This window comes from Musa acuminata, chromosome BXJ1-6, assembly GCF_036884655.1.
Source record: "Musa acuminata AAA Group cultivar baxijiao chromosome BXJ1-6, Cavendish_Baxijiao_AAA, whole genome shotgun sequence".
In the NCBI taxonomy this organism is placed as follows: Eukaryota; Viridiplantae; Streptophyta; class Magnoliopsida; order Zingiberales; family Musaceae; genus Musa; species Musa acuminata.
In genome coordinates, this window is record NC_088332.1 from 11,762,061 (window position 1) to 11,777,601 (window position 15,541).

The 15,541-nt window shown below is 38.6% G+C and overlaps 3 protein-coding genes across 12 annotated transcripts; all 3 read right to left on the reverse strand.

Moving 5' to 3' along the window:
• Positions 1 to 84: 84 nt before the first annotated feature.
• LOC103987792 (probable polygalacturonase) lies at positions 85 to 4,053 on the reverse strand. Of its 2 annotated transcripts, none has more exons than XM_009406194.3 (6): positions 3,804 to 4,053; positions 3,307 to 3,643; positions 3,043 to 3,163; positions 1,446 to 1,620; positions 1,029 to 1,099; positions 85 to 905 (listed from the first exon to the last, which is right to left on the reverse strand). In XM_009406194.3, the coding sequence occupies exons 2-6, from the start codon at positions 3,637 to 3,639 to the stop codon at positions 274 to 276; spliced, it is 1,332 nt and encodes a 443-aa protein (XP_009404469.2). In that variant the 5' UTR covers positions 3,640 to 3,643; positions 3,804 to 4,053; the 3' UTR covers positions 85 to 273. The 2 variants fall into 2 exon arrangements, with proteins under 2 accessions (XP_009404469.2, XP_009404468.2); XM_009406193.3 differs by having other exon boundaries at positions 3,813 to 4,052.
• Positions 4,054 to 5,821: 1,768 nt separating this feature from the next.
• LOC135676285 (uncharacterized) lies at positions 5,822 to 9,762 on the reverse strand. Of its 4 annotated transcripts, none has more exons than XM_065187299.1 (4): positions 9,448 to 9,762; positions 9,266 to 9,375; positions 8,968 to 9,193; positions 5,822 to 6,269 (listed from the first exon to the last, which is right to left on the reverse strand). In XM_065187299.1, the coding sequence occupies exons 2-4, from the start codon at positions 9,289 to 9,291 to the stop codon at positions 6,012 to 6,014; spliced, it is 510 nt and encodes a 169-aa protein (XP_065043371.1). In that variant the 5' UTR covers positions 9,292 to 9,375; positions 9,448 to 9,762; the 3' UTR covers positions 5,822 to 6,011. The 4 variants fall into 4 exon arrangements, with proteins under 4 accessions (XP_065043371.1, XP_065043372.1, XP_065043374.1 ...); XM_065187300.1 differs by having other exon boundaries at positions 9,272 to 9,375; positions 9,448 to 9,753; XM_065187302.1 differs by lacking the exon at positions 9,266 to 9,375 and having other exon boundaries at positions 9,448 to 9,749.
• A 361-nt stretch (positions 9,763 to 10,123) lies between these two features.
• Positions 10,124 to 12,588, reverse strand: LOC135676284 (probable trehalose-phosphate phosphatase 6). Of its 6 annotated transcripts, none has more exons than XM_065187295.1 (10): positions 12,483 to 12,588; positions 12,008 to 12,209; positions 11,786 to 11,926; positions 11,610 to 11,681; positions 11,397 to 11,522; positions 11,151 to 11,207; positions 10,822 to 10,923; positions 10,616 to 10,693; positions 10,394 to 10,534; positions 10,124 to 10,296 (listed from the first exon to the last, which is right to left on the reverse strand). In XM_065187295.1, the coding sequence occupies exons 2-10, from the start codon at positions 12,197 to 12,199 to the stop codon at positions 10,153 to 10,155; spliced, it is 1,053 nt and encodes a 350-aa protein (XP_065043367.1). In that variant the 5' UTR covers positions 12,200 to 12,209; positions 12,483 to 12,588; the 3' UTR covers positions 10,124 to 10,152. The 6 variants fall into 6 exon arrangements, with proteins under 6 accessions (XP_065043367.1, XP_065043366.1, XP_065043364.1 ...); XM_065187294.1 differs by having other exon boundaries at positions 12,008 to 12,283; positions 12,483 to 12,551; XM_065187292.1 differs by lacking the exon at positions 12,483 to 12,588 and having other exon boundaries at positions 12,008 to 12,387.
• Positions 12,589 to 15,541: the final 2,953 nt, after the last annotated feature.

Genomic DNA, 15,541 nt, shown 5'->3' on the forward strand with positions numbered 1-15,541 from the left:
ATCTCCATCTAACTCTAGTGAATGTAGTCGACATTTGGTAGACACGATGAGAGTGAACAATCATTCTCAAAGAACATGATGCGATCGGAAGAACAGATTAACACAGTTGCTTATATTACCTTCAGAATCTTCATGCTGAACACCGCTGCTGATTTGCTGAAACAGTTCCAGCAAAGTCGAGACTTCCTTGGCAAATCATGTACGTATTGTTCTGTAGCACTGTGGCCATCTTCAAGATCTGAAGAACAAGATGACCGCAGAGCACTCCCAACATTAGAAATCATTCGAGCAATAGCTCATTGCAAAGCTGCTGGTGAGCTGCGGACATGGCCCTGGGTTGACTCCGAGCGCAGCCCCAGTGACGTCCGTGCACTTCCACGGCGAGGCCCCGACGCCCCAGAGCTTGACGTTGGAGAGGCATACCCGAGTGAAAGGCGAGTTCTTGATGCCCTCGATGGATCCCGGCTGCTCAACCTCCTCACCCCACACGTTCTTGATCGTCACTCCATCAACCGTCGGGACTGCGTTGGGATCAAAGTTCTCGTCGGGGTGGTCACCGACGTCGCCGGCGATCCTGATGGCCTTCCGAACGTTGTTCATGTTGACGTCGCTGATGGTTATGTTTCTGATGTAGCCTCCCCTGCCGACGTTGGTCTTGATGTGGATTCCAATGCCAACGTCGTAGAGGTTGATATTCTCCACCAAGACGTTCTCCACCCCGCCTGAGGTCTCGCTTCCGATGGCGATGCCGGAGAAGGGTGAGGAGCCAGTGAGCCTTCTCACCGTGATGCCAGAGCTTGGACGGCCGTAAGCAATTCCATACTCGTCCCAGCCACTCTTCACAGCCACCAGATCATCCCCAGTCGCGACAAAGGAATCCTCGATGCAGACATTTGAGCTAGAATCTAAGTCATGGAAGCAAAGTTCATGAAGATGGAGACAAAAACATCATCAAAGGAATCATCCTTCTTATTCATTTTGTTCCGTAGCACTAGAGGCTGAGACTTAAACGTATGAGAGAAGCATACCAGGATCAATTCCATCAGTGTTAGGGGAGTCAGATGGAGCCAACACAGTCACATGCTTTATCACCACATTGCTGCAAGAAAGATGTTAGGTTAGATGCAGAAGCATTACAATTGAGCAAAGCTAAGCTTGATATGTATGCATCCAAGGATTATATTATAGTAGAACAAAGCTTAGACTTGTTATATGAATCAAAGGGCAAAGCCTGAAATGTAATAGTAGAATCAAAGGAGATCATAAATCAGCTTCAGATAGCAACTGGTAGGAAGCAATCTAAAAGGTTTGTGATGCCTCATGTTTCTAGCTTATGTTCATGAGGTCATTGAGCTGTATCAATTAACTGCAGCTCTCAATCAAGCTACCAAAACATTCATATCATACATACATGCTATGAGAGCAATTTGTTTGCTCATGGTTACCTGCAATAAACAGGGTGCACATTCCAGAAAGGAGAGTTGAGAAACACCACATTGGAAACAAGAACATCCCTGGAGTTCATTAGCTCTAACAAATTTGGTCTTGTGTGAAGAAGAGTTCTTTGTCTCCATTCATTCCACCAGACATCACCTTGACCATCAATTGTTCCATTTTCTCCTGGGAAAGCAGAACAAATAATAAGGATGATGTGAATCAACTCAAGAATTATGGAACGAAAGCAAATAGAGAAGTCATAGAGATTCCAGAACAAGTTAAGACATTTCTTCTGTTCAATGACAGGACCTGGACATAACAACTGACTCAAACACACCCAAATTGGACAAAAAGAAGACAGAAAAGTGAGAGCTTATGTTCACTATCTTATGAATAGTTAACTGCTGAACGAGAAGAGTGTTGATGTGAAATCTACGAACGACTTGCGAAAGCTTCCTAAGGGATCTTCCGCATCAAATAAGCACGTACCCCGTTTTACGGAGAAAGGGTAGGCATAATATGAATCATTCTCTATCGCATCCCTTTCACTCGGGTTGGTTTTGAGCAAAGCTGGACTCCAATTGGCTCGAAAGCTTACTCAAATATGGCCAAAATGATTTCCCACTTATGAAATGAAGTGATATAGGCGAAAATTTAGGCCTCTGCTCAAGAGAGAGAGAGTGAATTCGGGCAGTTTCCCTTCTCTTCGGAAAGCAAGAACCATAGTTCACCTTGATCCAAGCCTAGATTCTGAACTACAGGGCATCGTTATCATTTCTTTATTGTGAACTTTGAGATCTCTAAGAAAATACATATAACAAAAGAGATATCAATGCAAAAGATATCAAGGAAGTAATTCTAGATGCATCATTATTCAAAGTGAAAGCTCTGGTAAAATTATTAGTCATTACCTGATGAACTTGCAAATTGGTGATTGCAGAAAACAGAGAAATGAATTAACAGAAGCCTTGGCAAAAAAAAAAAAGAAAGTTCAATTATAGATTCATTAAAAACAATCATTCAGCTAATGCAAGGCCTGATCACCAAGTTTACAAGATTTAGGTGATAATATCTAAGAATTTTGGTTACGGATGAAAGATTTATTACACCTTAAATAGTTGGGACTTCGGTTTTGTTGTTGTTGTATGCAAGATTCATTAGACTAGCAAATCAGAATCCAGTTAGATCAGGATAAATACTACACTTCACATAATTTGAGTCGAGATATAATGTTCATAAGCCACCCAGAGCTTTGACCAATCTGTCATTTATAGCTTACTTAAAAGAATTGAATTGCTAAAGAATTAGACATCTCTGAAGAAGTATAAAACAGCTATGAACAGATGACAACTCTGAATCGATGCTAAGCTGCTAAGGTGAACTTTAGATTCAATGTTTTTGTCTCCAAAGTGAGCTTGCAAAGATCACAGGAGTATGTTGGATGAACAGTCTGAAATCTGGAACCTAACCATAGCCGACAATTCTTTCATCCAGTCTGATAGCAGAGAAACAATTATATGTGAATGATCTGCAGAGGAAATATAGCTATACAGAGAAAGATCCATAAGCAGAATCTCCTGATTCAAAGAGAGGAGGAGGAGTCACCTGTTATGATCACATCACGGATTCCATTCCCCAGGATAAAGCTCCGATATCTGCTACCAGGAAGCTCTCGTCCTCTTCCATAGGATGGTAAAGGATCCACCAAAGGCCAGTTCCATATATCCTGCACCAAGAAAGGATCTCCAAAGCATAAACCTTGTCATATGTAAAGACCTAATCAAGAACAAGTCCCGCTCAGATGACTCCAGACAAGCCACGATCCAAATCTTCTTTATTCATCTCCGTTCCTATGTACTGCGTAGATACCTGAGCGGCCTTGATGACGGCTCCTCTGGCCAAGTACAGTGTCATGTGGCTGGTGAGGTCGAAGCTTCCTGTGAGCCAAACCCCTGGGGGAATGTAGAGAAGAGTACCACCCCGTTTCCTGAGGTGCTGGATTCTGTATATGGCCTTGTGGAAGGACCAAGTGTTGAGAGTCTTCCCATCTCCCACAGCGCCGAACTCGGTGATCGATACCACCTCTCTCCGCCACCTCATCGGGACGATGCCGGCGCACGTCGCCACCGCTTCCGCCGCCCTGCACTGCTGTAACGATGACAGCAGCGCGGCCAGAAACGCCAAAATTTGCAACAGCTGCATCTTTCTGCGCAAGAAGGCTGATTACATGAGCTTATGAATCAAAACAAACAACGGAGCAAGATGAGTTCTCCTTCATTTCTGGATCAGTATCTGAAGCTATAACAATGTGAGCTTTGGGCAGTAAACTACAAGGATTGGAGTTCGTAATCAGAAGATGGACTCACTGAGCTTACCCAAGGAGACTCGGTCGAAGCCTAAAAACTCCCAAGTGATGGAAGAGGAAGCAGTGCGGTGTCGGCGCTGAGGATGTCAGTGAAACAGAGGCCAGAGAGCTTAAAAAAAGCCTCTTTTTCTTCTTCCTTATGGTAAGTTTTCGTTAAGCTACAAGTATACTTACTGCTCTCACATTTCATGGATTAGGACACAGAAAACAACAAAGAAAGATGTGACACAGAGAGCGAAATGAGCTGGGAATCTTGTTGCTGGGTCAAATCAAAGAGGGGCTCCCTCTGTCTCACAAGGACAGCCCTGCATTACCTTGCCTGCAACCCTGACAGTGGTGGTATACACTCATAAATAATGGTCGTATGGGGATGATGGGGCCTTTCTCCTGGCTTCCAGCTCTAGACAAGCAGGGGATGATGATTGCCTCTACGTTGGCATTTCCTGAGAGCAAACTCCATGTACTGGCTGGCACTGGCCACCACTGTCACTGTATGCAATAGCAGCCAATTCTTCTTCCTTGTGGTGCCATCGATCTCTGCATGTGGCGGGTGAGCTTTCAATGGAAGGTGCAGGTTGTGGCAAAGGATCCAAGAGGCCAAGCATGGGCAACTCCATGGATTTGTACGTGCCATCCTTGCACAGGGACCCATGTTTGTTAGAATACTTTGCATGGAGTTCTTAGTGTTCTTTGTGTATTGTATAGCATTTTGCTTTGTGTTGTTACCTGTGACGAGCACATGAGAGGTAGAGCAAGGAATATAGAATCGATGAGCAACATCGATTCCTCTGCCATGATTTAATGAGAAGATTATTTTATGTAGATAGAAGGGTTTCAAAGAATATCCATGTGGATAGATTAGCTAGGGTAAACATCTATCTCATTCTTTCAACCTGGATATTATCATGGGGGATCGTATATTCATGTCGAACGATGATTGATCGATCGATCGATAATATTAACTTTTTTTTTATGATGATAAGAGTGGGTAAGCGACATTCTCAAGCCTTTAATGTCGATGCTGGATCAAGCCAACACATCATATATGCCAAATCATGAGCTGCATGGCCTATTAATGCACCCAATTCCAACATCTACCATACAATAAAAGATGGACAAGCTTACTTTTTATGATTAGCTTTAGCTTCACGATGAGCAGTGAAAGTTACCTAGCTTTGTGGCCATGAGCCATTCGAATCCTTGAGCTTTTGGGCGTGTCTTCCTTTCGTCTTGGCTTTTTCCGAGCATGCCATGAATGCAATTATAGAGTTCATCGGATCACTCTGCATGGTTTAGTTTGGATAAGCATCCAGCGACAGCTGACACAGTTTGATGTAAACCCGAGGCACGATTGCTGCCCATCACAAAAGAAAGTGTACAAGGCAAGTGAACGAAGGACAAATGATGGAGATGGACTATGGACTGATGTAAGAACATGGGCAGTGGTACCTGTAAGCCAGCTTTTCATCTCCGGAACTCGACATGAATGCAGTGGACCAACCAATCAATCCAAAGACAGCTCCAAACTTCATATTAAAGGAAGCATATATGATTGTATCCGTCTATCTTTCCTCTCTTATATATAATGATTTCAAGGTCTAGACGACCCCTAATTATATGGAACAATCATACCAAGAAACATTTACCGGTTTTGCATAACTATATCTCCATCTACCAGTCAAGATTCAATTAAACACATATTTCTCGAGTAAATCTTCTTCATGATGGCATTAGCCAGCTCCAAGCTGTTCTACCGATTCAGCTCCTTTGACCCATGTCAAGACATTCTCCAATTGACCTCCACTGTAGGAACAACAATTCTTTGGCTGACAACCTAGCCAGTTTTGATAGACGGATCAGTTGTCTTTTTTGGGGAGAGGTGACCCACCTCCTAGTATTATTTTGTATGGTGACATTTTGAACAACAATGTGTTTTTATGCAACTCTCTCTTCACCCAGTTTGATATATGCACTGAACAGAAGCTAGCAGTTGGTGCAACTGCAATCTCAGAGAGGACATGAAATGCTAAAACTACTAGTGAACAGTAGTAGAACAGCAGTTATATGACAAAGATTTAATTGTTAATGGCTTTAACTGGACTAGTCTTGGACATGTTATTTCTGATTCTTCAACCTCCACTCAAATAATTCTTCAAATTTTCATGGAGTAAGACGAAAAGCTTAACCATCGGGCAACAAAACATACTGTCTATTCCACATCATATTCTTCATCACCGTCGTCATCATCGTCATCGTCATCCTCATTATCTCCCTTGTTGAACAAGCTGCCACTTCGGAACATGCTCAGCTCATCTTTTCCCTCGTCCTCATTGATAAACTCCAGTCCATATACTGCATTCCTGTGTTTCACGATTAGCCATCGCAGTAGATGATCTTCCTTGTTTAGGTACTGAAGTTCCTGATTAAATGAGGGTGGGACCATCATTGTCATCTGCATGAGTTGGCCCTGACAAAGCACCATGTATTTGAGCACATTGGTGTAAGGGGAAAAGAACAATTTTACAAGATATTTCAGAAGAATTTAATTATGAATGAGTTTTATTACCAGATAATCATATGCAAGTTTTGCATGTTAATAGCTTCATCACATGGTAAAAGGAAAAAAAATCTTCCTAGAGACAGCCCAATCGCACACGCAAACCAAAACGACGTAAAAATTATGAACTTACTATCATGTAATTGCAAATGAAGATTTATTTCTGTGGAACCACAGCTAACCACATCTGATCACATAATATGATCCTGGAAAGTACTCGCAACACCAAGGTTGAGAAAATTCTTGTGTATGCCTTCATTAAGGGCTTGTGAATCATAATTCAGCCAGAAAACTGAATTTCTCAAATGAATTACAATTTATTTCTAATTTAAAAATATTACTAATTCAGTCACTGAATAGAGGTTTCAAACATAATGAAAAGGTAATTCCCATATTGTCACAAGGTCTCTATTTATCAGGCATTCCAACCAATGCTCAGAGGAAGCATGTTAGCAACTGTACTGACAGTGTGTTAGTTCACAAATGAAAATTGTGGTCAGCCAGAAGGAAGAAGTCTGGAGGAGATTCTTAAAAGTAGTTTGGTCATCTTTTATATTAACCTATCATGTTAACAAAACGGGCCTCTTTAGGCTGATTATTTTCTTCCAATTTTCCAGCAACAAGACCTTTTTTTTTTTTGACAAAGTGGCAATGTGAAATTCACCTGTGCACCCCACATACAACTGATTCCTGTGCATCCCAAAGCCATGTCTGCATCTTGTTCGTGATCTCTCTGCGCTCAACCAGCCAAGTCAGTGTCCAAGCCTCTGATGCACCTCGTGCATCATGATTGGCCACTAACTTCGATATGAGCCCTTTCAGATGATCCTAAGGTTTAAAATCATCTCCTGTCAAGGGAGATTCCTGAGGAAGACCAGACCAGGGTTTTTGAGTTTTTGACCCTTTCCATGACTGCACCAGGGTCAAGGACTCCAATTCCCAGACTACTAAGGGTCCATGCTCCATCTCAGTCTCATATTAGGTAACATGTAGAGAAAGAACCATGGTTAGCCATTTTGCCCGGACCGGTATGAAATGGGTAGTACATACCGGGCATGGACCAGTATTCAGGTCGCCCTTGTTATCGGTGGTTCAGTCAGACCCATTAGAAAAATAAAAGAAAAGTAAAAATCTTCAATCAGGGATTGCGAACACAAACCCTCTTCTCGGCTGCCATCGAACGCTGCCTACCTCCCCGCTGCTGCCGTTTGCTGCCGCCTACCTCTCTGTTAGTAGCAATATTGAGCTTAAAAGCAATTACAGCAATGGGTTTAGGCGTGGGACGGCCTGTGACGAAGAGCTTGCACATTGAAGGAATGCTTCACACTTTCAGAGAATGTGACAGACCCTCCTTGAAAGAAATACACCCTGATGCAAGAAAGTAATTTTCCTACATTTTTCCACGAGAGACTCTTTTTATGTCAGTATATGCCCCAAAGGGGAGACTCTCTCCTTAAAAAGACACTAGTTGAGACAGGTTATTCTGACTTCCAAGCACTGTCCACATTCAGAAAATAATCTAAGAAAGATTGTAAAGTTTATTATTTATCTTTCTATCTTCTGTCATTCTAGATTATTAACTGACTGTTTAGCTGCACCATTCTCACAAGACTCATTCAATATGTCAAATGCTACTCTAACTCCCAGCACCAAGTTCAAATCTAATGGTTTGAACATTTCTAAATATGCACATAATCAATCAAGTCAATATGTAATACATGTCGACAACCGCCTCATGACATTCGTTCGGATCTGTGTGAGTTAAAACTAGTTTAATCATGTGCTCGACCTGTATATAGCAACACATAGTTCGGATTATTTAAAAATAGGGTTTCTGGAGGTGAGTACTTGTAGAGTCCTTGAACATTTTCAAGTATTCGACCATCATGAAATTATCCATGCTTCTATCTCGTTATTTGACAAGGCCAGTTGGACATTTATTATCAAAGAAACACCTCTCGGTTGTCAATTAGTTTTGTCGCATATGCTTGCAAGTTGCCTCATACAAGATGAATCAATATGAAAACTACAACTTATAGACATATTTATCAACTTCAGGATTTTGCTTATACAAATATGGAATATAACTAGTAAGAAGCACCACTAATATTTTTGATAAATCATGTAGAAGTCCACATCCGTGACAGAACTAAGAGGACGCAAAAGTTTACGGCTCACAAAACCGAACCATGCAACTTTAGGTAACTGATCTATTTATAATAACTTCAAGGATCATCACAACAACTAGTAAAAGCAGACTGTTACCTAGCTGATCACCAAACATTCTAAAGGAAGAAAGCAGAACACTTCCAAATCACACATTGGGATTAAAAAGGGATGTAACAAATTAGTAATAGCTTCAAACGGAAGCGGATCATTGAAAAAGCTATTTCAAATAACAACGCCAACAACATGAAGAACAGAGAAACCATGCTAGTCTTCAAAATATAATTTTTTGGGGAATATGAGAAGTATCTAGTAAGAGAAAGTGTGTAGACATTTTGTCGAACACAACAAGCACCATCACATATGTCCATACACAGAGAGTATCCTAAGAAGATCGGATTCTTATCAGAGCTAATGGGGGCAACTGTACGACAAAAGATACCTGGTAGTAGCGGCCATCGGTCTTCTTGATGCCGTAACCGAGCTGGACGGTGCCGAAGGATTTGACGTCGGTGATGACACCGTTGCGTTCGTAAGCCTGGATCCCCACGCGCGCCACCAGGTCCATCAGCGACTCCTTCCGCACGTGAGGCTTCACCAGGAACAGGCAGTCGTACAGAGGCATCGCTGCTTTTATCCTCCTCTTCCGATCGATCGCTCTCCTCCCTCTGGTAATCCTCTGCGTTGATGAACGTTATTTTGTTGAACGAAAATGCATCTAAGGAAAAATCGCAATCAACCGTAACAGATCAGAGCTATTCGACATCCTCTAGGTCGATTATTCGGCTTTCAAGACGTCAACTTGCCCAAATCCCGCATCCAAGAAACCGAAAACTCACGGTCACGATATCTGCGAGAGGGGAGAATGAAGGAAGAAGGAAGAGGGTTTAGAGGTGTAGAGCGAGAGGGAGGACGCGGATACCTGGTCTTATGGCTGAAGCGGCGAGACCTCCACGGTCGGTGCTCGCATGGGGCGGTAGGTAGCCGAAGGGTTACTGCGGACCTTAGCCCGTGGAATCGGATGGTTCGGGCGGCGCGCTCGGCTGGGATCTCGGCGGACGCCGCAGAGGGGACGAGGAGTGAGCGGCGTCGGGAGAGACACGAGTTATCATCGGTTCAACTAATTAGGTTAAACGTTTTCCGTCACCAAACTTCCATCCCAAAAGCTTTCTCATCCACCGTGGCTCTCTCAGATCGAGCGGGCTCCACTGGTGAGCTCAAGTGCGCACCCCCACGGTGAAATCAAGTTATTTACGCGATCTTTAAATTCATATTAGAAACCTTTCTTAATTAGATTTATATTTTCAAAAAATATACTCATTATTCTTTGCTCGTTCTCATTTTAGTGTTTAGAAGTATTCTTACCTAATGATTATATAATATATATATATATATATATATATATATATATATTCGAGATTAATATATATCCGAGCTGACACTCATTGGATCAAAACCTTAAGTCCATTTTAATTCTTATCAATGTAGGATTATTCTTTTAGAATTATTTTTTCAATCTCTTTTTATAGAGAAATATTTTCTAATCATTTTCAAATTTATAATATATATATATATATATATAATTATTATCTCATACAGAAATATAATATCACTATATCTTTTCAATTTAGGAAGAGTCTTTCTTCCATCTAAAAAGATGTAAGAGGAAAGACATGACTTCTGATGGATCTCTCAAGGAGTAGGAAGCTTCGGTATCTTTAGGAACAGAAGATACAATGATAGGATACCCTTGACCTCTCCTTTGCAATATCTACAAGAACATAATATAAGAGTATATATATGAATGTATTAATGAGATATTAAGCTAGATAAAGTGAACAAACTTAGGACTTAGCTTAGTTTGATACCTTAAATGCGTCTTCATCGGTTCGATCATCTCCGATATATAGTGGAAGTGTTTTATCATTATTTCCAAATCCTAAGGTTTCAAGTAAATATTCAAGAGCTCGACCTTTATCCCACTTAATTGATGGTCGGATCTCAATAACCTACAAAAGAAATAAATTTATATATTAATTATGTTGGAAACATATGTCACAATCTCCAATCCCAAATAGTTTGTGACTTACCTTCCTACCTCTTGTGATGAGCAAAGCTGGATAGTTCTTCATGGTATCCATCACTTGGTTTTCAAGCAAACTCCAATCCTATGCCACATTTGGTCATTAGGCCAAAATAAACTAAAATTCTTTTTTCTTTTTATATCGCTAGTAATTACAATAACGAGTTCAAAAAAGAAATAATAAATTTCATAAAAAACATGACAAGTAATAACCTCTTCATCGACTCGACGAAAATGGACACTAATGCAAAATTTGTTATTCTCAATTAATACTCCTTGTATTTCTTTTGTCTTCTCCTTCAACTCGGAGTATACCTATATATATATATATATATATATATATATATATATATATATATATATATATATATATATATATATATATATATATATATATATATATATATATATATATATATATATATATATATATATATATATATATATATACACGAAGAAAAGAAAAATATTAAATGATTAATAGCCATTAAAAATTTGTACCAATAATTGAAAGAAGAAGCAATATATAATGGTTATTGTACCTCTTCAATCATGGGTAAATACTCTTCAGCTGGTTGAAAGAGGACCCCTTCATTTCCCTATGGTATCATGGGACTGAATGATTAATTAGAACTCAACATTTTAGTGAGTTAGTGACTAACCTTTGTTGAATGTGACAAAAGAGTTCATCCAATTAATCTAAATGATCTTCCATGTATAATGTTCATGTTTGTTAACTTGACATGCAACCATATGGCATGATACAATTTATCTAAATGCATCAGTACCTTTTCCTTGATTGCTTGCTCATGAAGTGTAGAATCTATTTCATCAACTGGTTTCAATGGTGCCATGATATCCATTCCATGACTTCCAACATAGTAAACATTAGTCAATTTGACAAACTCATATACCTAAGCGAAGAAGACCAAATCATAACAAATGTCAATAACAAAGACTAGCTAGGATAATACATAAGAGATCTTATGTGAATTACATACCTTATCTCTTCTCCTTCCACTGATGATGCAAGTTGGGAAATATTGCGCTACTTTGTTGACCGCGGAACGCATCTAATCATCAACAAAAATCGTATCGAGCAAAAAAAAAAAAAGATCTAATTCATATCAAAATTATATTTCGATATCGATTCTGAGAAACACAGATTGCGGTATACCGAGTCGGACATGAATGCACGATCAGGATCATCGACTATGGGTGATAGGGTTCCGTCGTAATCGAGGAAGACAACCACCATTTTCTCCTTTGCTATGCTCATCATTCGATCAAATGCGATGAGTGCTGAAGGATGCTTCACCTGCATATTTATACAACATTTGATCTCGATTAATCACACAAAGAGTCGATAGAAATAATGTCAAAGATGGTCGAATCTTGCCATCCATGCAGCATATGCTTCCTCCGCACTGCTCTCCACTTCATCTTCATTAGACTGCAGCTCTCGTGTTGGTTCATCACAACGACAATCTCTCGAGCTCATCTTCGCGATGCGCTCTTCGTTCTCATCGATTACTTCTTTCTCCGTAGAATTGGTTTCTATTTCTTGCGCTCGCAGTCGCTCGAGACCCATTTGCTTGGTACTATGCACGCAGCCATGGGAACTATATGAGACTTGTGCATGCTTGTACGGTATCATTACCTCTCAATAATTAGCCTGTAATCGTTGAGATCGAGAAACGAAGAGACAGAGAAGGAAAGGAAATCTAAATTCCCGGACGAGCTCATATATGCATGCATTGAGAAGACGCGGACGGGCGATAACTATTGCGACATGGAGAAGAAACGACAGGGTTTCTTGGAAGCATTCATGCCACTAACATCCATGAAAGAGATCGAAAAGGAAATAAACTTACGTGCAGGTCTCTGGCTCTTTCTCGGAACCCTTTTGTTCTCGGGATGAGAGAGGAAAGAGATGGAAAGAGAAGATAAGGGAGGGAGAGAGAGGATGATAGATTTGGAGAGGTTATTTATGGATAGAAAAGGAGGGCAAAGAGACAAGCACTGTCGTTTCTCACGGGATACCTGCCGGCTCTTCAACGCTTACAATGACCACACTGCCCAAAGCGTAATCTATGATCCGTAGAAACGCCAATAGAGATGATAGAAGTAGCACTACTGTTCTTTTTAGCGTCCTCTACCTTTCGGAAGTATTTTTTTGTCTTGTAGACGTCTAGAGATCCACACGTGACAATCACATCACTTGAAACGATGAAGGAGCCAATGACAAATACATCACGTCAACTGCAATCCAAAAATTATATATATATATATATATATATATATAAATATAATTTTGAGATCGAATATTTTTTTAAAATATTTCTTAACTTATTTCGAGATATGACTTGGAACTTCGAAGGGACTATACGTTTTGACGTCGATCTTAATACAAAATGGAGGAGATAGGATGAGTGTAAATTAGAGATTGACACTATATTATGAGTTTACTAGAGCTCGAAAAATAATATCAAGTCTCTTGACATAAGTTAGATTTGGATCATACGGTAGTATAAAATTTAAATGACATGACATATTAAGTAAGCTTACGTAGAAAAATCAAGGTTTCTAAAATAACTATGCTTATTGTCTTTATGTTAAGTCTTGATTTTTTTTTTTTATTTTCTTCTCTGATTATGACTTTGTTATTGTTATATTTTATTTTCTAAATTTCTAAATTAAATCTTAAATTTTTTTATTTATTATGTTTTTGTTATTGTTGTATTTTTCAATACATTGATCATTTGAAGGTGTTAATATTTTATTTTTATCTTTATAAAAGAAAATTCAACGTATAGCTACTCAACATAGTATCCATGAGATCGACAAAAAAATGAATTTGATTCAAGGGTAATTATAATATATATGTGCGAATAAATTTAAGAGATCTTGCTCGTATGAACGCTAAACCCTTTCTCTTTTTTTCTTTTATTGAGAATAATGTGAATATATAATTGTTAGATGAGAGGATGCAATAACTCCCCTCTCACAATTGTTGGGCACTACAAGAGAAAAAGAAAGAAAGAAAAAGGTACAAACCCTACCTTAGCAAAAGTATCGAACCTTTAGCTTGCAAACTCACATGAAAAGAGAGAAGAATGTCACATGTAGAAGAAGGTTTTTTGCCCAACTAGTAGAGTCTTTGACATGTGAATGGTGGAAACCGATTTGAATGATGTATCTCCTTGTTTGTGTGATGTTGTTTCATTATTATCCATGAAAGACCTTTTTTCTTGAGCTCAATCATCTCTAGTGATATATATATATGGATACACATTGGTCACTTTGAGTATTAATGGTCATTAGGTCTTATAGTTATTGATAACATAGATGAATATATATTTTACCATTTATATGGCTAAGCTTTTAAGTGGAATGGTAATTTAACTATATATATATATATATGTATATATAATATCTAAAATCTAGTTTTCACTTTTTGGTACTATCATGTCAAAGATGCCAGATTTGAGGCCTTTATTAATATTTATAATTAATATTTTCTTCACTCTAATCTCATTTCTATCATGTGAAGTAGTAGAGAGGTTATTTTTACGATTCAAATCTTGTTAATCTAAACGATAAAAATTTAATTTTGCTATAATAACAAGATGCATCCTCTACTCGATTTTTTTTTTATTGTTTGTAAGATATTGATTAATCGAAACCTTCATGTTAAAAGTGTGGAACAATGTGTTGAAATGAATTCATACTTTTTGAGCACCTAATTACTAAATGTGTAAGAGTATATATATATGTTTTGATTGAAGGTAAACTGGGAACCTAGTCAACATGGATGTTTGGTACACCATATTGTTTGAGTGCACCACACCACACCACACCATTTGATTGACCATTTTGAGAGAGCTGTCAATGTCCTATCTAGTTCATGGAATCCACCTGTCCACTTCCTCTTTGTCCCTCTCTCGAGAGATGATATCCTTAGTTTCCTAAGCAATCAATCAATTGATTGGTCTCTCTCTCTCTCTCTCTCTCTCTCTCTTCCAACATCATAGTCTGTACTGTCATGGCAGAATGCAAAGGCTTACTTATGAGGCGTAAGAAGGGCAGAAGAGCTTAAGTTATCTAACATTCAAGTCAAAGTGTGATGCTATTAACTTACGTAATATTACGACAGATATTATTGATATATGTAAACGTTTAGATATGTGCATGATCGAGAGGGAGTCTAATAAAAGTGTTTAAATCGAATCAAATCTAAACCGAATTAGCTTAAAATGGATTTGATATGCATCGGTTCTCCAATAATTGTGTCTTGTAGGTTATAAATGATTTTGATTTGGGATTGCTTTTTGGGTTCGATTAATTAATTGAACCAATCGAATCAATTTTAATTTTAAAATATAATTTTAATATTCTAAGCTCGACTCAAATTGATTAATCAAATTGACCCAAATGTCTAAATTTGTAAAGGACATAAATTTAATTTTACAAATCTATCTTATCGGATCAACATTTTGATTCGGTTCAATTGAATTAAATCGATTTATTTAAAAAATATATATTTTAAATTATTTAAAACTATAAATTGATTAATCGAATCAAACTAATAATCAATTCAATTAGGTAACTCCAAATTGATTTGGTTTTAAATTATATTATTTTAATCAAATCAAATCAAAAATTAATTTAATTTGGTTTGATTCTTAATACTTAGTTCGAATTAGTTTAATTATTAAGGTGATAAGAGATCATTTGGTTGATCGATCAGTCCGTAGATTCATGATAAATTATCTCCGTATGGTTTTATCCTTTTAAAGCATGTAAGTTCCAAAATGTGTCTTTAAGGGTAAGAGAGACGTGACAAACTTACGAGCAAATGGTCTTATCAGTGCTCCCTCGAGAGTGAGTTTGCTCGATCGAGGTGCAAGTCTCCGGTCTTCCTTTTAGCGTC

Coding starts and splice junctions, on each gene's coding strand:
- LOC103987792 (XM_009406194.3), bottom strand. CDS start 3,639: ATGCAGCTGTTGCAAATTTTGGCGTTTCTGGCCGCGCTGCTGTCATCG. Junction 1,621..3,042: donor CCGTGATGTGATCATAACAG/GTGACTCCTCCT, acceptor CTGCTTTCCCAG/GAGAAAATGGAACAATTGAT. Junction 906..1,028: donor CACTGATGGAATTGATCCTG/GTATGCTTCTCT, acceptor TCCATGACTTAG/ATTCTAGCTCAAATGTCTGC.
- LOC135676285 (XM_065187299.1), bottom strand. CDS start 9,291: ATGTCGAATAGCTCTGATCTGTTACG. Junction 9,194..9,265: donor AATAGCTCTGATCTGTTACG/GTTGATTGCGAT, acceptor GAGGATTACCAG/AGGGAGGAGAGCGATCGATC. Junction 6,270..8,967: donor CCGATGGCCGCTACTACCAG/GTATCTTTTGTC, acceptor GTGCTTTGTCAG/GGCCAACTCATGCAGATGAC.
- LOC135676284 (XM_065187294.1), bottom strand. CDS start 12,265: ATGATACCGTACAAGCATGCACAAGTCTCATATAGTTCCCATGGCTGC. Junction 10,924..11,150: donor ATTTACCCATGATTGAAGAG/GTACAATAACCA, acceptor ATATATATATAG/GTATACTCCGAGTTGAAGGA. Junction 10,297..10,393: donor CCGATGAAGACGCATTTAAG/GTATCAAACTAA, acceptor ATGTTCTTGTAG/ATATTGCAAAGGAGAGGTCA.